Genomic DNA, 27,578 nt, shown 5'->3' on the forward strand with positions numbered 1-27,578 from the left:
TTGACTCTATCTCCGGTGCTCTTTTCCACGTCTAAGCAATGCCTATTTTTCTATCTCATCCCTATAAGCCTGCTATCACTGGATTCTAGTTTGTAAGCTTCAAGACAGATTATACTTTGGAAAAGGAAAGGAGAACTAAAATTTAGAGACTCCCTAATATGAGCCGGGTGTTTTATATCCATTATCCAATTTAAATCCTACTGCCCCGTTAGGTTGGTGTGATTATCTCCAATTAAAGGTGAAGAGTGGAGGCTAGGGAATAGTGAAATAAACAGGTGCTTCCCATTGCTTCATGTTTACTCAGTCGGCCTCGTACCAGGGAAAAGGTAGGGCTTGCCTTTCAGAGCTTTGGCTCAACTCTTGACTCACCCTCTTATGTTTTTCTCCTGAACAGAAAAGTACTGACAGAAGAGCGACTGGGTTTATTTTCAACTTGGCCAGTTCATCATCAGTGTTAGAGTGAGGCTCTCTGTGCTTGTGTGTTTTTAAGAAGAGACTTAACATTCCTGCTCACTTCTCAACTCTGTGAAGTTAAAGGCCAATCATTCTATTATTTCATGGCTCTACATTACAATTGATCATTATTTCTGAATTTGCTTCAAAAACTTAACTTTAATCATAGCATACCTTTCCATGGGCTTTCTTAGGACTATGTAAGTTTTGTAGCCTGCCTATTGACATAACCTGCTTTTGAAAGGGCATATAGTTATTTTTCCAGAACTATATGGCTTCATATGCTTGTAAGCCAAAATAATGCATGATGTTTAAATACATATGATGTGGTTTTTCCCCATAATTGTGCTGAATTTTTACATTTGGTAACTAGCAACGATACTAGGAATGGAATATGAAGGCAACCGCCATAACATTAGAACATAATAGGTACAAATGTGATGGCTTCTAGGTAATTAGCATTGTTTGTAATACATAATTCAACTGGATTTTCTTATTTAAAACATTCTACTCACAGCTGAAAGATTTAATCCGTTGCCTTTTGCTCTTGGCCCCGATTTCCTCCATAAATTATGATTTTCATGATTAGCATTTTCACATATTCGTTTCCACAACATCAAAAATGATTTAAGTGCAAATTGCCACATGACCATTCTAAATACTCCTGTGTGGTATTGGGACTAAACCCAAACAAGGATAACGAATTATTAATATTTTATCCCTGTGATTAACATTATTTCAGTGGAGATTGAGTATTTTACTTTCCCTGTGGTAATGTTGTCTTATAGGGCCAATTAAAATCAATACTGACTTTGATACACTTAAGCACATGGCTTCACATTTGATCTGTAGATATTTAATACATGTTCACTCTGCCAACAAAATGAATTAATATATAATGCTGTAGCGAGGAAGTATCACCAAACAGCTGTCAAGCCATAACTTATTCAAGCACCTCAGTTGTCCAATCAATACATGAAGGCATTTCTTAATCTGATGCCTGGGGAGGCAGTTGACATAGAGGCAAGGATTTGTTATGGGGGTAGAAATTGTTTGCTTTGCACACCTTCATTTCATGTCCTGGTAATTGTGTTTTTCCACCAATTTCTTCATTGTTGTTTAAAAGAAAATGACAAAGCACTGATAAATGTGTTCTTCATGGATGGTGTTAGTCTGCCTAATTATAATTAAACATGTTATTGCTCTAACCTGGACAGTTTGCAGATGCATCTCATCAGCTACCCCCACCCCCTGTGGAAGAATAACTGGCTAGCAAATATCAATAATAGAATTCTGAAAAATGGAAGTAGTAAGGGACCATAGAGATCTTGCTCTTCTTTTAGAAATAAGGATACCAGGACTTAGAGTAATTAGGAAACTTAGATGTAGGTCCTAATGCATGATAGTGAGAAATTCATAAGACCGTACAATCAGCAAGGATGCAAACCATGTTGTAATTTACCAGTGCTCATCTTGCCAGGGCTCAACAGTGTCCACAACACATGTCAGTGTTTCATAAATATTCACTCAATGAATAAATAAACTGGAATTCTTTCTAGGATGCCAAGTTTGGCAAGATGTTGGTGGTGTTTTATAGCTGGGGTCATTGTGGCTTAAATAGCCATGCTACAGTCACCCTAGGTAGGAAAGTATGATAACTCTAAAGTCATTGTAGGGGTTTCTGGGTGGCTCAGTCAGTGAAGCGTCTTTGTCTCAGGTCACGCTCTCGCGGTTCGCGAGCTTGAGCCCCGTGTCAGGCTCTGTGCCGACAGCTCAGAGCCCAGAGCCTGCTTCGGATTCTGTGTCTCCCTCTCTCTCTTTCCCTTTCCCACTAGCACTCTATCTGTCTCTCTCAAAAATAAATAAACATTTTTCAAAAATGTTTAAATAAATAAAGTCACTCCAAACAGCAGTTGCTTCACAGAAAAATGTAAATCTTCTTTGTGGCAAGACACTGCATCGTGATAAATTCTCCTGAGATATACAAATTTCGAAATTTGCTGTATTCAGAGCATCTGGGCTATATATTTACATCTGTGCCCAACTTTGAGTTTTTGGGCACTAATTTAGATTTCTAATAAAATATGTAAGAAACAGAATTTCCAAGGTTAGCGTTATTGGTGACAACATTTAAATCCAACTTGACTTCTCTAGCACCACGTGGCTGTTTACTCCCTTAGCATCTGTAAGTATAGATTTTAGCCCTGTTTTTTCTTTGGCCAACTAGGCTCAATTTCAAAGTTTAAATTTAATGTTATATCAAAGATAATATTTAGATGTAATCCAATAATTTCCAGATGTTCAATTTTTATCTGTTACATATTTATGAACATTTCAGGTGTTCATGGTTAATTTGGCATGTTTCTTTTCCTGTGAAATTCAATAAAACAGAATTTTATTGAAGTCTGATACAAGTCAGAGGCTTTGCTTCCTGAAATGCTGGGCACGATAAAGGAATGAAAATGTAGAAGTTAAAAACTTAATTGAATGGAGGACAGGGCAATTTGTTGTATACCATTCCAAAGATACTATTTGCTTCGTGGTTTTTCTGTCGATCAGTTGTTGGTTGTTGATTCCCTCTGAAATGGAGCAGGCGGCCATTAAAAAAATAATGAAATTTAAAGCCCATGCAGAAGGACAAAGCAAAGAAACTCCTACGTTGTAGCCGTGAATCTAATGCCAGTATCCTCTGTGAACTTAGGTCATATTATTTCAGCATTTAACCTAAGTTTGTGTGAGAACTGAATGGATTTTCTTTCATGTTTCTCACAGGGATGCTGATAATGGCTGTGTCTAAAATCTGAAGCTGTAATCAGGGTTTTTTTGTTAGCTCTTTACATTTATGCTCACCTTCCTGCTAAGCGAAACTGATTCAAATCAGTTGAAAGATTTTAAAGATTCAAATACATTGGCCAATATTATCTAATCGTAAACTCAAGGAAGCCAGCTAGTTCCAGGCAGGTGAATCCAGCCAAAGACTGATAGGCTGAGGTATTACACGCAGAGCATCAGGGGTGCTCGGTGTGGGGTGGGCACAGGCCACCAAATGGTGATACGTCTCTCTCCCTGCAGTGGCACAAGCGAAAAGCTCATAGCTTTTATTTACTCGCTTTCTTTTTTGATGGGGAAATTGGGCTTTCACACTGTCACAGAGCATTAGAACTGCAGCTTATGTTTTACATTTTTATGTAGTAGATTTCACCGTCCATGACGCGCAATACTTGATGTCTGCCTCCCAGTTCTGAGCAGAGGGAGGCAGGGCACGCTCACCTTCCTCACCCTCCTGTCTTGTAGACATGTTTAGAGGTAGATGAAACAAACTGAGTATGTTAGAAAGCTGATGATGAATCCCACCTTACTGTGTTAGAATGAAAATTAGTAGTAATACACGTTTGATGGTCTCGTTTCGAGCCTTTTTGCACTCAAAAAAATCAGAGCCATTATTATGTCCCTTGAAGAGTTGAGGCAACTGTGACACAGATGTCAACTTCTCTGTCTAAAGTCATTTATGGGATGCTGAGGGACTGTCTGGAGCCCATCTGTGACCTAACAGTTCCTAACTCTGGCTCTCCTAGCCCTTACCCCCTAGACTACTGTTCTTGCTGGGAACAGTTTTGCCCGCCAGGGGACATTTGGCAATATCTGAAGGTGTTTTGGGTTGTCACCACTGGGGGTCGGGGATATGAGCTGCTGCTAAACATTCTACTGTGCAGAAAACCCCCCACCACAAAGAATTACCAGGCCCCAAATCTCAACACCGCTGAGATGAAGGTTTCTTTTTCCCTTGTGGTGTCATCTCAGCCAAGTGATGCCTATAAGTCAGATGAGGTCGCCAGTCTCAGCTTGCTTTTCTTTAAAATTAACCTGTCTCTTTTTTCACTGTTTCAAGGGAAAGGAGACTTAATTGGAGCAAATCTATCAATTAAGGACCAAGTGATCAAGACCAACGCAGATGTGAAGGCTTTAACCTACTGTGATCTTCAGTGCATCATCCTCAAAGGACTCTTTGAAGTGCTAGACCTTTACCCAGAATATGCTCACAAATTCGTGGAAGATATTCAGCATGACCTCACATACAACCTTCGAGAAGGTCACGAGAGTGATGTAAGTCTCACTTCTAATTAGTGCCAAGACCTAAAACATGGGGCCTGGAGATCATTTATAACAGTAAAAAGCATATGTCATGACTTCACTTGTAAAAGTCTCTGAATGAATAAGGTATGATTATTCGACCACTAGTCGAACAATGAAATAATTAGCCAGAAGTTAAGCCTGCAGTTTGTTATCAATGCTCTAGGAAAGTATTATTTGTAGATGACCTCCCTTAATTCAGCGTCTTTCCTGTTTATTTTCACGTGCTTCTAACTAGACTCCGTTTCAGTGATACATAAGATTTAGCTACCGATGTGTGATTTCTCCCGAATGTCAAGATTCAGCTAGAAAAATGGCTCAGGGTTTGCTATGTTAGTAATTGTTTACTGTTCCACTTGCTTGTTACGGAGTTTGCTCAAAAATAATCTTTTTGTTAACCAGTACCCAAAACAGTCTATCTTAAAATGACTAAATATGCATAAAAGGATTCAAGCCAAAGATTGTCACGCTGAAAGCATAATGAGTATTTTATGAAATTATGTATTTGCTGCATGTTTCAGTTTATACAAACAGCTTTCCTAACAAAATAGGTACTATGCTACATCCTGTGATTAAGCTGATCACGAACATGACTTCATTAGATGTGTCAGAGACACAAATGATTTAATAGGAATGATTATTGAAAGGCAAGCCAGGGCATGCATAGCATTCTGTAACAACAAAGGCTTAATCTGCTGCCTTGAGTTTTGTCCCAGATATTTGCAATACTCCTTTTTTTTTTCCCGAGGAACTATTGTTTTGACTAACCCATATTGTGCAGGCATTTTGTTAGGCATTAATATTCCTCACTTTGGAGACAGAGAAAGGATACAAATTGTATATTACTTCATCTTGGTTGAGGATCTCAAATGACAGTCAATATGTAGATGGCACACCATTCCGAAGTTCAAGATTAACCAGTTTTAAATGTGTGCTTCTCTCTGTTAACGGTAGCCAACAGCAAAGGAGGTATCAATATTTGGGGGGAACTTACTTGTGCTCTGCACTCTGCCTAGATAAAGCCTCTCATTTAGTGCTTGCGGTGACTTTTTAAGGTAAGTATCCATCAATTTTTATGGAGCAGAAAACAGATTCAGAATGGCTAAGTAACATGTTTATAATCTCATGGACTTGTAGGGACAGAGCCTGAGCACAGATATCTGTCACTCTAAAATCTATACACTAACTGTTGGTTGTATTGTCTCTTACTGAAGACACTTCCATATCTTCCAATTCAACAGATGGACTTTTAAAACAACAGGTGTCTTTTGTAGTCGCTACAACAGCCTAACGTGACAACTATTTTTGAAAAGTGGAGGTGTGCTAGAGGAAGCAATTGAAGAGGAAAGAAGAAATGAGGGCAGAGAGTAATAGCCAACATGCCTCAGCATAGTAAAGTAGAAAATATTGGATCTCAACCCCTGCCTTCCTTTTATTTGATTCCTTTTTAAAGATCCATATACCATATCTTTGATTGAATTTTTTATCCTTTTTTTCCCTACTTTCTGGAACGGTAATCATAGGGATTTTTGAACTCCAATACCTGAATTGCCTTTGGGATTATTTTCACGCACTGTTCTTTCTCTTGCGTTGTTTTGTTTCGTTGTGGTCATTCGGTTCCTTCTTTTTAGCAGATGACACACTTTTGTTTGAATGTAGATGTCACTTATGAAAACTGTTTCTGCTATTTTCCTCCAAACAGGCTTAGGTTTTCTTCTCGCAGGCAGATCAAGGTCCAGCCAACCACTCCCATTCTGTCCAGAGCTCCTCTTCGGCTTTGTTAGGTTGCTCTGTTTCAGCTTCACCCAACCTCCAGGGCTCTAAGACATGGTTTTTCCGGGATCTCAACTAAAAGCCTTAGATGTTTACCAGCGCCTCCCCAAGTGGGGCTTGAACTCCACCCTCCCTCTCCTCCGGACTGTGTGGTGGCCGAGACCTCTACTCTGCCATTCACCTCCCGGTTGCTGTTTTGTCCTGAGTCTCCTGGAGCGCTGCCCTGTGCAGGCTCACGTTAGGCTCATGCCTCCCTATTCTCTGGGATTTCACACCTCAAATCCCAGGTGGTTTGTTCACCTGAACTCCATCCTCTGTCTCCTTAGCCAGTAAGACCGCTCCTTTCTATTCTACTCTCTTCCACCTCACGATGAAATAGCAAATTCCCTCAAGAAGATACTTGGGTAAATGCAGAGCATGCACCTGTGTGTTCCTCTTTTCTCAGGGACCACAACCCTTCAAGTCTTCCCTCAGCGGATTGTTCTCCAGTGCTTTCAAACAGTTGTTTTGTGTATTTTGTCCAGCTTTACTTTTTACTAGAGGGTTAGTTCAATATAAGCTATTTCGTTAAGTCATAAGTATTGCTTCTTTTCAGAGGGTCCCTTATCAGCTGCATTTTAAAGGCAAAGGGAAGCTGAAGCTTACCTCCAAAACCTTTATTGCTTTGTTTTTCCTAATCATTTATCACTCAAAACTTCCCTCTGTCTGTCTGTCTCTCTCTCTCTCTGTATAGATTTTGGGATGCTATGCCTTCTGAAGGCTAGTTAAATTTGGACCACCCTTCCCCGTAATTCCATACCCTGGGGAAAAGTCTTCTGCTCTTTCTAAAGATACTACAACTTCTAGGCGAGTTCGTATTCTGATGGTAACCCAAGATTATGGATTCTTGCTTTGCTTTGCAACTCTGCTGTCAGACCAGTGTGAAACCCAGCCCCTTTCCTTACATGTTCACACAAATAAAAATATCGAATCCCACGGGATTTTTAGTGGGTTGAAGCCTCTGTGGAAGGTTGACCAGTGGGTTGTAGAGAAAGGAACATTTGCAGAAGGGAAATGCAAACGATATAAATGTAATGTGTCTATATATCCTTCGGCCCTTTCTTGCTGCTGTCATCACTCTTCTTGCTCTCTCTTCATCTCCAGATTCCCCATTATTGCTGATCCATATTAGTTTAACTCCCACTCTTTGGTTGTCTGTCACCTTTCTGATTTTGCCTTCTGGATTCACCTTTTGCCCCTGTACCTACTACCCTGTTAGGTGACCTGGAACATCTGGGTAAAGAGAAGACTGATGGTCAACCCATTTTGAAATAAAGGCCATAAAAGCATTTTAAGAAATAGTCAAAATTTAGAAGGGGATATGGATGCAAGATATAACTCCTAGAACTATGATAAATGATGTAACTTTCAAATGACCGCTCATCCAGTTCTCATAGTAAAATTAATTGAAATCTGTAAAATACACTCTAAGTTTGTGAAAAGTCTAACTAGCATGGTTTGGACCTAATTATGCATTTTATGCACCCAGTGTTTTCTATATTTGCCTTATTTATATCTCCTGGATGGCTCCAATATGGACAGAGATTAATTTAGATATTCCTGTCTATGCAGATTATGAGAAATTTGCTTCACTGCTTCTCATGGTAAACTATAAAATTGATTTTAGCACAGACTCAGGTATTGTTGGTTGTGAAATTTAGTGCCTTAATATAAGAATTTTGAATTTGTGATGAAATGACGGACGTGTATCTAAAATATGTGCTTTCAAAAATTACTCATGCTAATGCACCGAAAATCAGGGCTCGATGGCTACATATAAAATACCTAAGTGCTTCTCACATGGTCCACGTGAACTTGGTGGTGGCGTTGTGGTTGTGGAGCAACAAACCGCAATGGTTATTGAAAAAGGATGATACCTTCTTACTGAGGGGCTCGTCGGTGATGAAACCTATTACGTTTTCAGTGTGTTTTTTCCTCAGTTTTTCATTATTGCCATGCATAAAAAAATGAAGTCTCTTCCTTCAGGCTTCCTGCCTCATTAGGAAGGGGTATTTCCCCAATTTCTTGAGGGTCAGTGACCTTGAGGTGAAGGTCTTCGAATGCCCATCTCCGATCCAGCACAACAGGTTAGCCCAGAGTTCAGAGAAGGCTCCCGAGGCGGAGACAAGGGAGCCCGTGAGGAGCATGTACTTTCAGCAGCCTCTTTCCACTCTGATGGGGTCATACGTGGGTGGTTTGAGGTGCTGACCTATCATAGCTGCCTCAAGCCTCAACATTATAACATCCTAGTTCCCCACAACTGACATATACTCTCTGTAGAGACCAAGAACCATGCTTAAATAGTGTAGTTATAAAACTGAATACTTCAAAGTCTCAAGTGACCCTCAAGTGAAACAAATGCATATATAATCATAATTTGCTTCAGAAGTTCCAGAGTGGTCATAGGCAATCGTTAAGACATATATAATTAAACATAATGGAATGGAATAAACAAAATGGAATGAATTTAAGCGAAAAGTTTCCTGCTGATGGAAGGGTCAACTTTCCATCCCTGGGGGTTGCGGGCATGTGTGTGTGTGTGTGTGTGTGTGTGTAGGTATGGTAGGTGCGGAAGGATATCTGACCATGATAAATGAGAAGCAATATAATGAATGCTTCTCTTGCCTCTGTTCTTACTTCCTCACCACTCTCTCACATCAAGGCCGCAGAAGCAATCTTCTCAAATTATAAATTGGATCATGTCGGTCCATTGCTTAAAATTTCAATGGGTCTTCATGGACTATTAAGAAAATCCAGGCTCCCCACCATAACTTTGAAGATTCTAGGCATTCCAGCACTTGCCTGCCTTTCAGATTCATCCGATGGCATCTTGTGTCCAGCCTTACGCCCCAGCAAACTGGCCTGTTTTTCCTTCCTTTCATGTGCCAGGCTCCTGCCTGCCTCTTGGGGCCTTTACGTTTGTTCTTTCTTCCTGCAATGGTATTCCTCTTGCCTTACCTGACCGACCACCTGCTCTGGAGTTTGCCTCTCCAGGTTATCCTCTGGCACAGAATCTTGTTTATCATTTTCATAGCAGTTAGCAAGATCTTAAGTTATTTTAATATGTATATTTTCTTGTTCATGTTTACTTCTTCCTACTAGAATGTCTACTTTATGCAGACGTTGTTTTATTCTATATCTCCAGTGCCTAAGTCAGAGCCTAATGTGGAATTAACATTTAATATATATTCAATGACTGAATGCATGAACGTCAAAAAGTTTACTTTGCGATCTGGAACTTCTGTGAAATTTTGAGAAAATGAATAAAGTCCTAAAAGCATCAACCAAGTAGCCAGTAAATGGAATTTAAAATGAAAAGTTAAGAGGGGCGCCTGGCTGGCTCAGTCTGTAGACCATATGACTCGATCTCAGGGCCATGAGTTCAAGCCCCACATTGGGCCTCGAGCTTACTTAAAAAATAAAACGCAACAAAAAGTTAAGGGAATTCAGAATTGTATTTCTAAGAAGTTACAAAGCCAAAGGAAGTATCAATAGTAAGATTTAAAAGAACAAATTGAAAGAATAGGTAAATTGGAAATGGAATTTTTCGCTTCGCCTAAGTTCAAAGCAAGAGATTTTCAAAAGCCGTAGGACAAATTGAAGCCAAATAACAAGGAAAAACAAAACCCTTGCAGTATAGGTAATGTAATCCTCCAGGTGGGGTTTGGGATAGTAAGTTGTATTTAAATGAAAAAGGATCTGCCTTCAAATCTAAGCTAACACGGGCATTTTCTGTACAAATAGGTGGACTGTTACAACACTAATACCCCCAGAAAGTAGAGAATCAATACTTTTAACCATTAAATCACTCTGGACTGTTATGCAGCTCACATTTATTGCCCGAGGAACGAAGCTACACACTTTTTGAGTGAAATGAATTTCCACGTGGAAAATGCCAGGGTCTAGTAAAGCAGCTCATCTATTTTATGAGATGCTTCATCAAACTCTAACACGTGGATCTGTTGCACTTCATGGGAAACTGCGATGTCTAGAGGGTCTCTGATATGTGTGGTGGAATCTGGTCAAGTAAAGCTCATGTTCCTTAGCATTAGTTTCAATGGCATCTGAATGTGAATTCATATTTCCATCTGGGTCTGGACCCCACGTCTTTCATCTGCCAAGGTGAATCTTTATTTTGTTTAAAGTTCTCAGAGGACAGCCCCTGTCTTAAATACAAATAACATTGGAAAAAGCATCTAATTCCCAAAGCATTATTGAGATGTGTCCACTGGACCATCTCGTATGTAATTAAGCTGTACTGCATCCAGGAGGTTTGACTCTGTGCGTCCTCCCTTAGATACAAACAAGCCTGAATAGATCTTTCAAGTGAAGTCTGTGATTTGCCAACATCTCTTTCTTGCCGCCTATGTGACTATATTACAATTTAATTCGAGATTGTACCAAAAAAGGAGCTATTTCCAAAGGAGGGAGTTGGTTTAAATTTAGTCCCCATTTCAGACTGGAATAAGATTGGGCTGCTTGGAAGCAATTTTCTTAAAAATGATTTACCGAATAGTAATAATTTAAAAAATCCTATCCGACAGCCCAGCTACTTAGCTCCTCGAGAGTAGCCTGTGTGTAGGTGTGCATCTGCTAGCTCAGTCTTGTGTAATAAGAGAACATAATTAATTCTGCACCTTTTTGAGATAATTGTTCTTAGAAAATTGCATAATGAAGGGCTCACGTGTCATTTGATCGTGTCAGCTTTCCTTATGATCCTGGGAGCAAGACATGTTTTGTTTGTCAGTTGTGTATTTTAAAATACTCTCCCAACAAAAAATATCTTGTAGCCAAGTGTGTTACCCAGCATACACTTTCATGGTGCTTAAGATATGGTGTCAGATATGCCAGGAAAAGCTCGGTAGATAATGGCCTGGAAGTTTTACTTGCATCCAGCATGTTTTCTGTGTTCTGAAACTCTTCTCATACCATTCTCCCAATGGATTCAGAAGTTTTGCTGGCAAACATATTACCTTGATGGAAACGATTGTGTTTTGGGTGGTATCCCCAGAGCCCAGCATTGTGTTTATGTTCATGGCTTTCAGTAAATGAAGATTGCTGTTGAACTTACGGCACTTAGTGAACACCCTACTTGCTAAAAGACCCGATGTCCTCTTTTTTTCTAAGTGATTACCCAGACTCACCGCTTCGTTCCCTCCATTATTATCAGTCTTGTCCCCATCTGTTTCCCCCGAAAGATCTCAGGGTGGAATGGATGCCACGGGACTCCAAGTTTACATTCCTTTCCAACCTTGAAGTTCTCTTTCTCCTGCCTAGTCCCCTGCCTCAGAGAAATGAAAACTGAAAAAAGGTTACTCTTACCTCTTCTCAAACCACACACTGATTCTTTTTTAAATTCTTAGTTTAGGACAGAGCTAGTGTGGGGCATTGGCAAAAGGGCCAGCCTGAGAATTCTGGTAAGTTTTAGGGCAATTCAGAATAAGGACATTGACTGTAGGCAATAAAAACTCGACTTGAATCAATCACTAGAAGCAGAGATTTATTGTAAGTATTCCAATGGGGTTAAATAAAATATACATACATAGCTAATGTATGTAGCTAATGGGATTAAATAAAATATACATACATACCTGCACACACCCACCCACCCCCCCCCCACACACAGATGTGCACACACCTCTGGATCTCAGAAATTCTTATAATCACATTATGATTTTCTCCACATCTCTTACTTTCCTTTTCCTCTCCATTTCTTTCTCCTTCAGTCATCATGCCCTCTTTCTTTATCCAAATGGCAAGAAATGGTCACAGGTAGCAGCTCTTCAATTCGAGTGGGGAGCAGATTAAACTGGGACTCTCTTAGTTGATGCTAGATTCCTAAAAAAGAATGAGTGGTTCAGCTCATGTCAAGTGCCTACCCAGGTTTCATCAGTTATTGTGTGTGGGAGTATTTGCGTGAGGCGTCAGGGATGGAAGGAGAGCACGTTGAAGTAACATGGTGTTTTCCATGGCAACCCATGGACTGAAGAGTTGAGATAAGAAGGATCCAGAAAAATGGGGGGTGGCCAGAGGTAGTTGTTGGACAAATGAAGCAAAGTCAGTGATTGTATGAACTGTGGGTAATCACATCATTATAGGTTGTACAAACATATCTCAGCAATATTTTCTTAGAAGTCAAATCTTATTTAAACGTAAATTAAAAATAAAAACAAGCAAAGAACACACAAAAGGCTTTAAAGGACCCTGAATGGGCTCTTGTTTCATCTCCTCTGGATTCTCTCCTGTGTAGCCATTTGTCAATCAAACAGCATGAGGCATACCCTGCAAAGAGATCAACCACAGTTTGAGGACATCTGGGTATTTCAACTCGTGTTTGCAAGTTGAACAGTGAGCATTTAGATTTTTAAGCTCTTTGGGGGAAGCAGGGGTTAGCTGAGTTGGGAAAGTCAGAGGATAAAAAGGCCACCTGCCATCCCATAAACAAGACAGAAAAGTGTTTCTTTCCCTACTTCCTTGGTTGCTCCCATCCTGCAGGGAGCAGCAGATGTTCAGCCTGTAATAAAACGTGTCAGATTTGCACACACACACACACACACACACACACACAGAGGCAGGACTGAACTTCCGCACATTCCTTGAAAATGAAAAGTTACCTAGGCTGCATCCACCAGGAATCCTCAACCCTGCCCCACTGTTACTCAGGATCCTCCATTCCGCACTGCATTTTGAACGGTTGTCTAAGCCATCTGTGGAAGTACAGAGTCTGCGCCTGAATTCTCCGGTAGACTGTGGTCACAGAGCCCACCCGCATGACAAGGCTCTGTGACGTGAAGTTGATGTTGACACTGCTGATGGCATAATCACTCCTGTGAACCAAGTTGTAGGCTAAGCACTTTACGAACATTGCCTTACGTTACTCTCATAAAATTCTTGGACATAAGTTGCTGAGTTCATGTACTAGATAAGAAGACTAGTTAAAGATGAGAGAGGTAGAAACTGGCCCAGAGTCCTTCAGCAAGGAAGCAAGGGAGGCCAGGCACTGCAATTGCAGTCCCAAACCACCTGAAGCCTAAACCCAATGGAAACTTAGTGTAAGCTGATCCATCAAAACAAAGGATATGTTTTTCCTCTGTCCCTTAATTCTATGAGCAGTGAATGCCAGCTCTATTTATTAATGGTGGATTCATGGGAAACATGTTTCCATAGGAAAATAAGATTTACACATAAGAGAAAATGAACCACAGAACTTTTCTATAATTCTTTGAACGGTCCACTTCCTATCCATGCATGTTCTTCCCATATGCTGTACTTTAATGAGAAAGCTTTTACAAAATAAATCATTAAAGGATTCAACCAAATTATAAGTGGAGAACTCAGTTGTATACATATAAGTTCTCTGAACCATGACTATGTTTATTTATCTTTGTAATCATTTTCCTTGTAAAACTCATGGTACAAAGTATGTGCTTGATGAATGCTTATTGGAATTTAATTCATTCACTCATATATATTTCCATATCCACAGAACAATAAAATGTTAGAATTGGAAGGGATCTTAAGTACCATCTATTAAAACTCAGTTTTTTCCTGTGATGACAAGTGACTTAAAGGGAGGGGAAAAGAAAATGTATTCATTCACAGAACGAAACATCTAGTCATTGGTTAGGTATATAACTTAAGTGAATTGTATACCTAAATGTATTAGAATATTCCCTTTTGCACAAAGTAGACTCTTACTTTGGGATGAAGTCTTCCCTCAACCATTCTGAGTATGCGTTTCAAATAAGATTCAGTAAAAATATCAAAATGTATCTCATCAGGTTTTAATTTCTCTTGTCAATTGCATATTTAGTAGCACATCTTCTGACCGAGAAAAGATGTTGATGTTTTTTAAGTATGTATTATGAGCAAGGGAGTTTGTTTCCAATACCTCCTTTAATTTAAATTTTAATCTTTGCATCACCCCTGAATCCTTGCTTAACAGATGAAGGAACCGGGCGTCCAAGCAGTGCACAGCCTGAGATTACAGAATTAGTAAAAGAATCAAACAGTATAAAATTGAGTCCAATTCTGGTATTCTGAATCCCAGCCTAGTACATTTGTCCACCAAAGCACTCTACCATAAATCAAAACATAATTCTCCTAAAAAGGGTTGGTCTCCTTTAGGCACCCTGACTTACAGCAGAAGCTATCCTGAATTTCCAGAATAACATTCACTTTAATCTTCTTAACCTTAATGCTATTACTTGTCATGTCTCATCAAAAACCCCCTGTGCCTGTTTCCGGAAAGACCTCTCATGAATAAGAGAATGAGTAAGACAGCACAACTATTGTAGCTTGGCCATCCAACTTGTCCTTTCCCTTAGTATTTGTGCTGTCATGTGCTCCTAAATCCATCTATTTATTAAATAACCCCCTGGTCACCAACTAGCTCTGGGAGAATGTCTTCCCATTCAAGTACATGCTTTTCAGTCTTTTCTGCATATAATCATTCTTCATCCTTCCCTTGTTCCATGTTGGAAAGTAAATCTGAAGTTTCAGACGTGCACTATCATTTCAGATGTACAAAATAGTTTTTCAACTCTTTTCAGACTCCATTTCACTGTTGTAAGAAGTTGGACGCCTTCTGGGGTGCCTGGGTGGCTCAGTCAGTTAAGCGGCTGACTTCAGCTCAGGTCATGGTCTCATGGTCCGTGAGTTCGAGCCCCACGTCGGGCTCTGTGCTGACGGCTCAGAGCCTGGAGCCTGTTTCGGATTCTGTGTCTCCCTCTCTCTGACCCTCCCCCGTTCATGCTCTGTCTCTGTCTCAAAAATAAATAAATGTCAAAAAAAAATAAAAAATAAAAAAAAAAAGAAGTTGGACGCCTTGTTAGCTGGGCATCTGGGTGGCTCAGTCGATTAAGTGTCCGACTCTTGATTTGACTCAGGTCTTGATCTTCTGGTTCATGGGTTTGAGCCCCACATCACACTCTATACTGATGGAGGTGTGGAGCCTGCTTGGGATTCGCTCCCTCTCTCTGTTTTCCCCTCCCCCCACCCCACACACACATTCATTCTCTCTCTCTCTCTCAAAATAAATAAACGTTAAAAAAAAAGTTGGAGGCCTTCTTAGCAATTGAAACAAAATGTTCTCCATCCTTCCTTTATGTGCACATACACACAGTTATGGAGGAGGACTAAGAATATAGATGAAAGCAGCAATATTTTTAACATTTCTCAGTCAGTCTTCAAATATTTTACCAGTGTGTATGTTAGGATTTTTTGAAAACATAATTTTATTCTGTTTTTCTATTCAAGAATATTTGATCTCCTGCATCTTGTTAGAATAATCCTGAATGTTTTACTACAGTATATATTTCACCGTTTGGGATCTTTCAAAGATCATCCTTGGGCACGTAAGACATCTCTTCAGTTAGCCCTTTAATCCCAAACCCAAACTCGACAGATACAACATCGAGTCAGTGGGTGGTATGATTAAAACTGCTCTAAATGAGCTAAGTTGGTAGAAATTAAATTAAAATTAAAAACAAATTACAAAATCCTAGGATAAACATCTCTAATAACGCTTTTCCCATGAAGTTCCCCAAAAGGGTGTAGACAGCAGAGACGATGACATATGGTGGAGACAGTCTGCTTACACCGCGGCACAGACTGTGCTCGGCAGGCAGATCTGGAGGCCTCCGGTCTCATCAGATTGTAGGCATCTATTTGCTCACCATTTAAGCCCAGCATTCTGGGATGCCAAAAGAGTGGCGGCTTTGACTAAAGGAAACAGTAGCCAAGGAGTCAGAAATAGGAAGCAAACGAGATGCCAAGTGGGGGGGGGGGGGGGCGGTGGGGAGTGAAGTGCCTCAAGATTATGAATTGGAAGGCCAGCATGTGGTACTCATGGTAACTCTAGGAGGGCGGAGGGATCCGTGGAGATACCGTTCTGTGAAATGAATTGGGGTTTAAAGGATTTGGTTCCCATGTCATTGAGGAAAATGATTAAGCAAAAATTCTTCGATGAACATCTGCAAGATGCTAAGCTTTTAGTGATGTGGTAATCCCACTTATATGTTCCACCCGGAAGATTAAGTTCTTTAAAAGCAGAGCATATGGTCATCGATCTGTGTCACTGCATTTTGCCAGGATTTGTAAACAGTCCCAAGTCTGACTAGGGCTAACGCATCATGGTTATATTCCAGGTTGTACTGTTTATATATTTTTTTCTCTTATTAATCACACTTTCATCTTGATAGGACAGAGTGTTAGCATTATATTTGAGGAAAAAAGCAAAAAACCCAAACAGCATTCTGTCAAAAAGAACCCACGAATGCTAGGCATCCGACTCAATACACATAGAAGTTGCATGACTTGGAACAAGTTGCTGTCTTTCTGTGGGCCTCCAGTTCCTCATCCCTGGCCTGGATGATCACTAAGAAACCATAAGTTGAGTCAGGCTAAATGCTGTAACAAATAACGCCAAGTTTCCGTGACTTAATACGGTAAGTAGAATAAATGGGTTATGCAGTAAAGCTCATTCATATCCGTGTACAGGTGGCAGCTTCTCACTTGAGGACTCGGGCAGCCAGTCTTCCTCTATTTGGTGGCCCCATCACCACCCCCCCCCAGGCCTCAGAGTCATCTGGAACTCAGAGTCTTTCACTAGGCTTTTTGTATCCAGCCAGCCAACCAGTTTAAGAAACAGAGAATAGAGGCTGCCCTTGTATGACTCAGGGGCCAGACCCACAAATGACATGGATCTCTTCTGCTCACACTCCATTGGCCAGAATGAGTCACGTGGTTCACCCTAAGTGCAAGCAGTCTGGGAAATCCCATCAAGTGGTGCGACTAACAGGATGCATAGGTCCTGGTGAACAGTTAACCGGCTGGTGAACAACTCACCAGTCTGAGTCATAGGCCCTTCTAGTATTACCTTATAATTGTTATTTTTCTTGAGAGACAGAAAGCGTAAGCAGGGAGGGGCAGAGGGATAGGGAGAGAGAGAAAATCTTAAGCAGGCCCCATGCTCAGCACAGAGCCTGATGCAGGGCTTGATCTTACAACTATGAGATCATGACCTGAGCTGAACTCAAAAGTCAGCTGATTAGCCCACTGAGCCACCCAGGCTCCCCTCCATTATTTTTTTATTCCAAATTTGTTGATAAATAGGAGGGTATTCATACCTTAAAATTTTCTTCAGTTTTTCTAAATGAATAATAATTGAAGACCTTCAGTTTACCAGTAATTCTGTGGTAATGTTACCGTGGTAATGTTTAATGTTACTTCTCCAAGGAAAAGTTAATGTTTATTTAGAAATTCTGAACAAGGGACGAGGTGGCTCAGTCAGTTAAACATCCGACTCCTGGTTTCAGCTCAGGTCATGATCTCACGGTTCGGGACATCAAGCCCCGCATCAGAGTCCACACTGACAGCGCAGAGCCTGCTTGGAATTCTCTCTCTCCCTCTCTCTCTGCCCCTTCCCCAATAGTGCTCATGCGTGCACCCATGTTCTCTGTCTCTCAAACTAAAGAAACATTAAAAAAATAGAAATTCTGAATTAATTAGCAGAAAGGGAACAGTGACCAGAGGAGAGGCTTAAAGGCAATGATTCAGAGCCAGTTTCAAGTAGAAGTACACCTCCTAAAGACCTAATGGAAACGAATAGGAAATATATGACTCCCACTGTGGGACTCCAAATGACTTATTTTTCTTTTCCCCACTCTCCCCTCCCCGCCTTGCCCTGCCCATCCTCCAAGTGACCTATTTTGGAAGCATCTTTATTACCTAAAAGCAATATGTCTTTACAGTACAACCAAGGCCAGAATTGTTCCTTCAAAGAATCCGACATGCCAGTTTCCCGCCATCCCCAAAGACACGACTTAACAAGCACAGCCTGATCCAGGAGATTAGAAACTTGAAGGACCAGAATTGTGCAAATTTGTGTAAATAACTGTGAAAGCATCATCTTCCAGTAAAGTCACTGGTGCATATTTTGCAATCATGGACATAATCACCTTAAAACGTGGAGAGAAAGTTTGTTCTTTTTTTTTTTTTTTTAATTTCTTATTTTAGAGAGAGAGGGAAAGCACGAGTGAAGGGAGAAGGAGAGAGAATCCCAAGCAGGCTCCATGCTCAGTGCAGAGTCTGACATGGGGCTTGATCCCATGACCCTGGGATCATGACCTGAGCCAAAATCAAGAGTCAGATGCCCAACTGACTGAGCTACACAGGCACCCCATGTTCTGAAGAGATGTATATGTATAGGTTTCATGTAGGTAAGTAAAAGAATGATGTCTTTGTATGAACCCATAAGTAACTGACTTAGCTCAAAGTTTAGAATGCCCTACTCTAAGAAGTCATGCCCATTCTAAATGGATATGCTTTATTCAGTGTTCACATGTTTATGCAGAGCGGTTACACAGTGGATACCATTGTGATTTCATACAAACTTGGACATGGCTACTCTGTGACTAGGTTGCCACATGATAGCCCTAAAATCTTGACCACATGGTGTAATTTCAGGAAAAGGGCCACTGTCTCACATCTCCCCACGAATCTCTCCCCTAAGTCCCTCACTGTTTATTTTAACAGGTTAAGGAAAAGTCTATCCTATGATGAAAGCTCAGGCTCAAAATACAAATTTACATAAGAAAAAAATAAAAAAAGACATACTACTGTATAAATAACTGGGGAATATTTCTTCACAGACTTTGGATGACAGTGTGGTTACGGGAGAGACCCAGAGAAGGAAACAAGATGTATCAGGCATATTTGATCTATGACAATTATTGTTCTGGGGACTTCCCTGAGCACCACTAGCGGAGACAAAATACCAAATCAGACACATTTCTTCCTAAATTTCAGTGGTTTGTACGCCTACTGTGAATTCTCACGAAGACTTGTTTTCAGTCAATATATAATTAATCAGTAATATCTTCCTTACAGTGCTCCACACATCACCTTTTTTTTATATATATATTTACTTTTGAGAGAGAGATAGAGTGCAAGCAGGGGAAAGGCAGAGGGAGAGACACAGAATCCGAAGCAGGCTCCTGGCTCTGAGCTGTCAGCACAGAGCCTAACGTGGGGCTCAAACCCACAAACTACAAGACCATGACCTGAGCCGAAGCCGGAAGCTTCATTGACTGAGCCACCCAGGCCACACATCACCTTTGAGTACAACAAAACCGTAACCTAAGTTCAGCCCTGATCTACTAACTGTGAGACTTTCTTCTTCACCTAGAAATTGTTGACTATTCAGCAAAAGTGTAAATGCTATGAAACACAATATTCTTTATGCTTACGTTTCAAAGAGTGCTTTAATTAAGAAAGACATGCATTTGGTCATTTAGAAGCTGCCCTCTATCACGGTCCTTTATAGTCCTCTTATTTTCTCTGGCTAAGTGAGCTTAACCAAGTCACTGTGGTTCGAATAAGCAGAGTAGCTCATCTCGGTTTGCTGCTACAAACACTGTTTTCATCATATAGGGCCGGTCACCTTTTTTGTTACAGTGTATAATTGACAGTGAGCTTCCTAGGTAGCAAATTAGGCATTTCGCATTAGCTTTAGAAGTGCCGTCAGGAGTTATGATGTGAAAACTTCTCATACCAAATTGAGCATCTTCCTTCACCGACCTGGTTTGGAACCAAAGTACTCAGCGTGTATCTGGAAAATCTTATGAAACCAGCTATTGTGTTTCCTTACAATTACATAGTAGCTGATTTTACAAGCTAACCAGGAGCCATTGTACCCTAATCAGAAGCAGGTCCTTGGGGGGCATGGAATCTCAGTTCAATATAATGAGTTTCGACTGCAAATTCTTTTAGCACTGATTAACTGCTGAACTCCCAAATCATGGAGTTGGTACAGAGCTAGCTCCTTAAGCCTGGAATCATTAAAACTCTATGTCAGTGCTGAGAAATTTTGAGTTTTCTTCACATAATGGTGTGTATTTTCCCCCTCTGTCTTTCTAGAATGATGTGAACCACATATTAATAAACAACTCTCTCTCCCTCAAAAATCATCCTGCATTTTCCAAGTTCTTACATAAGTATTGGAGACTCTTTGGGTTTTCTTTTAATTCCAAAGCCTTGTAATTCATACGTTTGAATTTAGAATTTAGAGATAGGAAGTTAAAATTGTGCTTGAGTCAATTTGCATATATTATCAATGTCTTCACTGTATTCATACCTATGGACAATTTGAAAGTGCCTTATTTTATTTAAGTGAAGCAGATAAAAGGGTTGGGAGAGAAAAGAATAGAATACCAAGTTATTACTTTATGTAAAGTATGGTACCTAGTGCCGTACAAAGAAGAGCTTTGTGGCCTGGGATGACAGGTCTCTGCTGGGAGATCCATTTGGGGGGAAACTGAGGTTTAACAAGTTCATGGTCTCTTTATTATATATCTACATATCTGTTAGTTTCAGTTGGACAAACTCACCTGTGTGAATGTTTAGAATTCCATAGCTAAAAATGCTCTATTTCCCAGTCACCAAATTCAAAGAAAACTTTTCTTCATAATCACTATGCCAATAATAATATAACTAACATTTGTTAACAGGAATTTAATTACTCTTTATGCCAGGCACTGGACCAAGTACTTAGCAAATGCAACGGTGTGAGGGCTCTTTTCACCATAAGCTTTACGTGAGAATTCCTTGTGTACCATGAAGTCCAAGTGGTAAGAGACTTACACTGCCCAGCAGCCTCCAAATGCTTCCTCTTTCTCCAGAAACAAGAGGGCTGGACGGCACGGACCACCCAGAGGTCAGCTCTGGCAGGAATGTTGGGCTTTATGGCCAGAAGGAAGCAGGAAGGGAAGAGTGAGCAGAAGGGATCCAGGGTTGTAGTGAAAGAACTGGGAGAGAGGCACCTTCGTTGTTGCGAATGGAATGGAAAGGGAGGGGTGATTTTAAAAAGTCTTAATGTAGTTGATCAATACACGTATCACCTTTAAGGTTCCTGAAAGCACACTAAAGATTAGAATTATTTTTAAATTGCAGCTTGACTCTTGAACAACACAGGTTTGAACTGCACAGATCCACTTATATGTGGATTTTTTTTTGTAAATACAGTACTGTAAGTGCATATTCTCTTTCTTATGATTTTCTTAATAATATTTTCTTTTCTCTAGCTTATTTTCTTGTAAGAATATGGTATATGATACTGTATAACATACACAATATGTGTCAATCAACTGTTTATGTATTTGTAAGGCTTCTGGTCAATAGTAGGCTATTAGTAGTTAACTTTGGGGCCAGTCAAAAGTTATATACAATTTTCCACTGAGCGGGTCCACTGACCCTTAAACAACACCCAGTGCTGTTCAAGGGCCATCAGTACTTTTGGTTGCTATACATGTATCTTAATGTGACACAATGCCACCCAGATGTGGCCAACTGGGTCTTGAAAACTTGTTCAGTTTACATATATATATCTCATGTAATTCTCAGAACAACTTTAAATATTATTATCATTTTTTAGAGGAAGAATGAGAAATAAAATTCTTTTGGGTTAAGCCATTGAAAGTTAGCAAATTACTTGTTCCTTCAGCCTTACCTATTTTATCCTGATTAATGTGCTTCCCAAAGTTGCATAGCTAATGAGTAAAAAGACTAGGAAAATCCCAGCTCTTAACCACTATGCTATCATAGCTGCGAAATGGGTCCTATCACCCCGACACATAGACCTTTTATCATAACACACAGCAATGAAGAGGTTTTTCTGGTGCTTCTTATACAATAGGCTCAATAATTGAACTCTCCAGTGCTAGCAGTCAATAAACACTAAATTCGAGTCTTGGTTACTTGACTTGTGCTTTCTGCATCAGAAGTGATAGTATTTACTTAGGGGAGAAGAATTCCCCTCTAAATCTTAATAGTTTGTCTCGACCTCAAGGCTCAGGATGAAATTGGAAAAGTTCAAAATCATCAGTTTTTCCATTCTAATCTCATTTCTGTTTCTCAGTTATACAACAAGCAAAGGAAACATATTAGCCACTGTATTACCCACTTAGGGTTTCACACCAGCTTCAAAAATTTCTTCTTTAGATTAGATGGTAGTGAACTCCCAAGCCTTTTTTTAGTTGAAAATGAATGCCCCCTTATTCAAAGCCTGTCTTTTCTCCAGAGCTTTCCAGTTCCTCTTTCTGTCTTCCTCCTGCCATTGGTGGCACTCATGACTTCTTGGTACCTCCACTTGAGTCTACAAGAGAAAGAAGCAGATCAGAAATAAAAAGGAGACCTACTGATTTGCTACGTGCCCATATCATATGACAATTACTTATGGTTTTATAAGAATGGGCATTTTAACTATGAAAGTTACGGAGTTCCATGTGACTGTCCTTCATTCATGCTCTATTTATCCCAAACAGCCACCAGTACTGGTAATGTTGCCGTCCAGAGAACAAGAGAAAACGTGTGAGGATTCCTTTTTCTGAATGAGGACACATGTTCCTTCAATCTTCTTTGTGACTTAATCAATGTGGCATTACTAACAAAGCAGAGAATATCATGAATCACTCAGAAAGAAGAGCCTTATAATTCACATCTCATTTCCCAGTTGAGCAATCAGCTGTAGGTAACGGTCCTACCAGAACACTTGAGTGTCTTAGAAGATTCCCGAGTTGAGAGGACAGTTTCAGACTCACATGGGGGCTTATAATTCTGATCTGCAAACCAAGTAAACCAGGAGAATGCCTCCCTTGGGCCACTGGGCCACTGGGTTACAGTTTAGGATTCCTAGGCCTATGTAGTGGGTTCCATTCACATTTGCTTCCTTCCTACCTCGTACCAGTCGACGTCTTGGTGGTTCAGTCTCTGGAAAAGATCTTGAGAGTAAGGAAAGCTTATTGATAATTCCTCTACTGAAAAACTACTGAGAAAACACTCAGTGTCTGAGGGTGGGGCATTAGCATCCAGTGAAGGCTGGGCCCCAAACTTCATTGTCATGGTACCATGTGTCAGAATTCAGAGACACTTTAATCAGTGGGTAGACATAGATGAAAGAAATCAAAAAGCTTCCCTCTCAGCTAAAAGAAAGTCCTAACAGCAGGAAGATTTACTACTGAGGAACTTAGGAACTTAAGGAAAAGGTAAGCTGGATGGCCAAGGTAGCATATCTTCATTCAGCAAAATAGACAACATTAAAGAACACAATGGCATTTTTCACATCTAAAACCACCATTAATTTTAGCATGTTTGATTTCCACTTGCAATTCAAGCTCAATAGTATAATGTTGAGGCCTTCCTTACACTTTGTTTTTCTTTTAAAGACGATTGCGAATTTGTTTTGCTTTTTCATAGCAGATTGTCTGAGTAATAAGAGACTTTCTTCCTCCTTATGGTTCTCCATACCATGGAGCGGTGTTTTTCGATGTTAAGAGTCTTCTCTCTTTGTTCCCACTGGACTTATAGAGTGATAGAGTAAGTTAAGTGGTTAGGACAGGGGAATAAAAGAAGAGAAGCTATGCAGAAACTTTTTAAACCAACTCCACATCACTGAGAATGTGTTTCTTTCCTAGTCTACAAGGTTATAAAGCTTTACTTTCATTCATGATAATGTTGTGCCAAGACATGTCCTAGGTCCTTCTTGCCCACACTTGGCTTCTTCTGTCCTGGCAAAGTGAAGATACAATTCTAGGGTCTGAGTGGGCTGACCGTCAGCCTTGACTTCATCGCAGGACTCCATTCCTTGTTTTATGTCTGATTTACAACATTTTATCATCCCAACCTCTATTCCTTCAGTCTTTTTATTTTTTAATCATCCCCATTAGAGATTACCAGCCGTTCTCCTCCTGTCTGAAAGTTCATGTGGGAGGGACTCAAATTGGAGAAAACTGTCTTCCTCAAAACTTTCAAAACCTTTGAGTCTTCCAGTTACCGGAACAAGAAAAGGAGATCGATAAACATTATTTATTCAAAGGTTTGTATCTGTGCATTTTTTTCCCTTGGGATAGAATGACTAGACTTCATTTTCTTTCCGGAGAGATCTATAACCCAGAAAAGGCTAACGAGGTGCTTGGGTAACTTAGTGTCACAAGATTTGGGGCCTGCTTTGTGGCAGTCATCAAACCTTGTGCTACATTCAGTTCCACCATATGTGAGGCATTTAGTCTTTCAACAGCGTGAACTGCCGGGGAGGCACCTGAGACAGCTTTGGATTCTGCGTTAGGTACACCAAGAGTCAGGGCACATGGCGTCTGGTAGGTTCTGCCAGAGCTCTAACCTGATGCGTGAACTGGGCAAGTCACTTCATCTTCCTGGACAGCCACTTCCACATGTCTAGGTGGGGAGTTGGACTAACTCAGTGGTTTCAGCCCTGAGCCGAAGACCCGGCCCCACCTACCACCAACTGGAAGAGACTCTCTGGAGTTGGTGCTCTGGAATCTGATTTATTTAGGAATCCTTCTCAAGCATTCTACTGTCTGCCAGGTTACAAACCATTGTAGCAGCCACTCTTTAGGGTGACTTCTAGCTTTAAAACACTGGCTTTCCATTAAACTAATATTCTCCGCAATTGGCAGAATCTGGATCGGTGTGAAAGGTTAGTCAACAGAACTAATATATCATAGAACTCTTTTCAAATGCATGTGATTCAAATGCTGTACGCAAATGAAATAACTTCATTCAGAGAGCCTATCACAGCAGTGCTGGTTATATGATGTATACTTGTTACCTCATAGGATTACAGTAAAAATTAATGGACATGATGGCTGTGAGCATTTGTCAGGGTGCCTGTCACAGAGTGAAAACTTAATGAATTCATCGGTGATAGGATACTAATAGCAGTGACGTCGGTTATGAGATCTTGCTACTCAGCGTGTGCCTCGCGGGCCAGTAACATCAGCGTTGCCTGGGAGTTCCTTAGAAGTACAGTCTCGAGGGGCGCCTGGGTGGCTCAGTCGGTTAAGTGGCCGACTTCGGCTCAGGTCATGATCTCGCGGTCCATGAGTTCGAGCCCCGCGTCCATCTCTGTGCGGACAGCTCAGAGCCTGGAGCCTGTTTCAGATTCTGTGTCTCCCTCTCTCTGACCCTCCCCCGTTCATGCTCTGTCTCTCTCTGTCTCAAAAATAAATAAATGTTAAAAAAAAATAAAAAATTAAAAAAAAAAAAAAAAGAAATACAGTCTCAAGCCTCACTCCGGACTTCCTGAACCGAAACCTGCGTTTTATAGGGAAATCCCCAGGTGATTTGTGTGCACAGTAAAGTCTGAGAAGCACTGACGTAGACAAATAAACTTGGGACTCAGCAACTTGCCAGAGCTCACCCTACTAGTAAACTAGAGAACTAGGAGTTTTTCTTACACCTCAGATGGCATCTCTGAGCTGGAGATGTTCAGGCTTCCTGAGTCCCACTGAGATGTTCTTTCTCTCATCCAGGCTGTAACTGTCTACCACCGCAGCAACAGCACTGTAATTTTATTTTTCACATTTTTAATTATTCAGCTGCTTTATTTGTCACTACTCAGGGAATTATTACAAAACTTATGTCTACAATGCTTCTGATTAATGCATATTTAGGCAACTAAGCAGATGTAGAATGGGTTGACTTCTTTGATAATATTAAACATTGATGAAACATATATTTGCACAGCAATAATGATGCCGGCATTTGTATAAATAATAACACATCTATTTCCCTAATCATCTAGGGGGAAAAAAACCACAGTGAGAGTTGACAGAATTACTAAATATGTCTCACTTCCTAGGCAGATCATTTTTGAGTGTAGAAGTTTTTTTTCATGTGAATAAAATTATGCTAATTTATAGCATCTATTACCACTTTCAGATGAAGGAAGTGTATTTGAGCAGAAAACAGTGTGGATGAGACCTGAAGCATGTTTCCAAGATATATCATAAGTTCCAAAGCTTCTGTGTCCATCATGGAAAGCTGCGTGTTTTGTGATGGACTTCTCCACAGTCCTGTAGTTTGATTTTATGTAAGATGTATTCTGAAACCCAGCTTAAGTGATTCTACAGTACATATTTGTTTTTCACATTTTAGCATCTCTGAAATTGAGATTTGTCTTATAATTGACGGGCATGTCACAATTTGTTCAGCAGCATTTTGTTTCTTTTTACAATTGATGGGATTTAAATTCGATCAAATAGGAGATCAGGACTCCCCGGTGAACTTAATTCTAGTCCACAAGGAGCCTGATGGTGAGGAAAGACATGGGATAGAAAGGAGACATCACCCCCACCTGTATTCAAATAAGAAAGGGGGGCGCCTGGGTGGCGCAGTCGGTTAAGCGTCCGACTTCAGCCAGGTCACGATCTCGCGGTCCGTGAGTTCGAGCCCCGCGTCAGGCTCTGGGCTGATGGCTCGGAGCCTGGAGCCTGTTTCCGATTCTGTGTCTCCCTCTCTCTCTGCCCCTCCCCCGTTCATGCTCTGTCTCTCTCTGTCCCAAAAATAAATAAAAAACGTTGAAAAAAAAAAAAAAAAAAAAAAAAAAAAAGAAAGGGAGGTGGATAACTGCAAAGAAATGAGATTTAATAAGAAAAGATTCCATGGGTTTCTGTTTTCACAGAGCCAGAGAGAAAAGTCATAGAATCGGCAAGAATATAGCAGAAAGGCAGGAAAGAGGGAAAAGGGAGATGGAAAACAAAAGGGGAGCAAATAAAGCATCAAGATGGAAAATATAACCAACACAGCCACTACTTCGATCATTATTTCCTAGGTGTTACATTCAATTTGCTCCTTCCTTTTCTTAGTTCACACACTGGTCAGTAGAGCTCCTACAGGCTGGGATGAGGAAGGCAGTTTCCGCCTCTTTTAGGAGGTATTTTTTCCTTCTCTGGCCCACCCAAGCGGATTAATCGCCCCCACATTGTCTCTCCCCTGCTTCCTACATTTTACTCAGTCCCAAAGCACCTGGGAAGGTTTAAATGATTGTTACAACTTCTATTTGTTTGTTCTTTCAGGTGATATCAAGATTATCGAACAAATCTACAGTCTCACAGGTATGGCTTTTGCCAAAGAACAGAATCTTTATCTAAAATCTGTAGGATTTCCTGTAAATCTGTCTCCCACTTCAGGGTTTTATGTATTTATTTTCTACTTTCCCTAAAATGCTTCCCACTGAAATGTATTGACTGACTTTCTCGAGTTTGGAGCAGAGAAGTATTGAAACTCATCTATTTAAGGGTTTTATTGTTGTTGAAAAGCAGTCGTCACCAGAACCTGGCAAAAGTAGGAAAATCCCGAGGAACTGACCTTGGAAGTACATTTGT

The 27,578-nt window shown here is 40.4% G+C and overlaps 2 protein-coding genes across 2 annotated transcripts in view; one reads left to right on the forward strand and one right to left on the reverse strand.

The window, feature by feature from the left end:
• Positions 1–27,578, forward strand: part of KCNH8 (potassium voltage-gated channel subfamily H member 8) — a 356,732-nt gene that overhangs the window by 297,483 nt on the left and 31,671 nt on the right. Inside the window, exons 11-12 of the mRNA XM_060638579.3 lie at positions 4,343–4,557; positions 27,270–27,308. Coding sequence (XP_060494562.1) covers positions 4,343–4,557; positions 27,270–27,308 — 254 coding nt within the window. The remainder of the gene's footprint in view (positions 1–4,342; positions 4,558–27,269; positions 27,309–27,578) is intronic.
• Positions 22,292–27,578, reverse strand: part of LOC144612792 (uncharacterized) — a 240,230-nt gene continuing 234,943 nt past the window's right edge. The window contains exon 4 of the mRNA XM_078432399.2: positions 22,292–22,549. Within this exon, the coding sequence (XP_078288525.1) occupies positions 22,427–22,549 (123 nt within the window). The 3' untranslated portion in view covers positions 22,292–22,426. The remainder of the gene's footprint in view (positions 22,550–27,578) is intronic.

Source organism: Panthera onca, chromosome C2 (assembly GCF_046562875.1).
Source record: "Panthera onca isolate mPanOnc1 chromosome C2, mPanOnc1 haplotype 2, whole genome shotgun sequence".
Lineage (NCBI taxonomy): Eukaryota > Metazoa > Chordata > Mammalia > Carnivora > Felidae > Panthera > Panthera onca.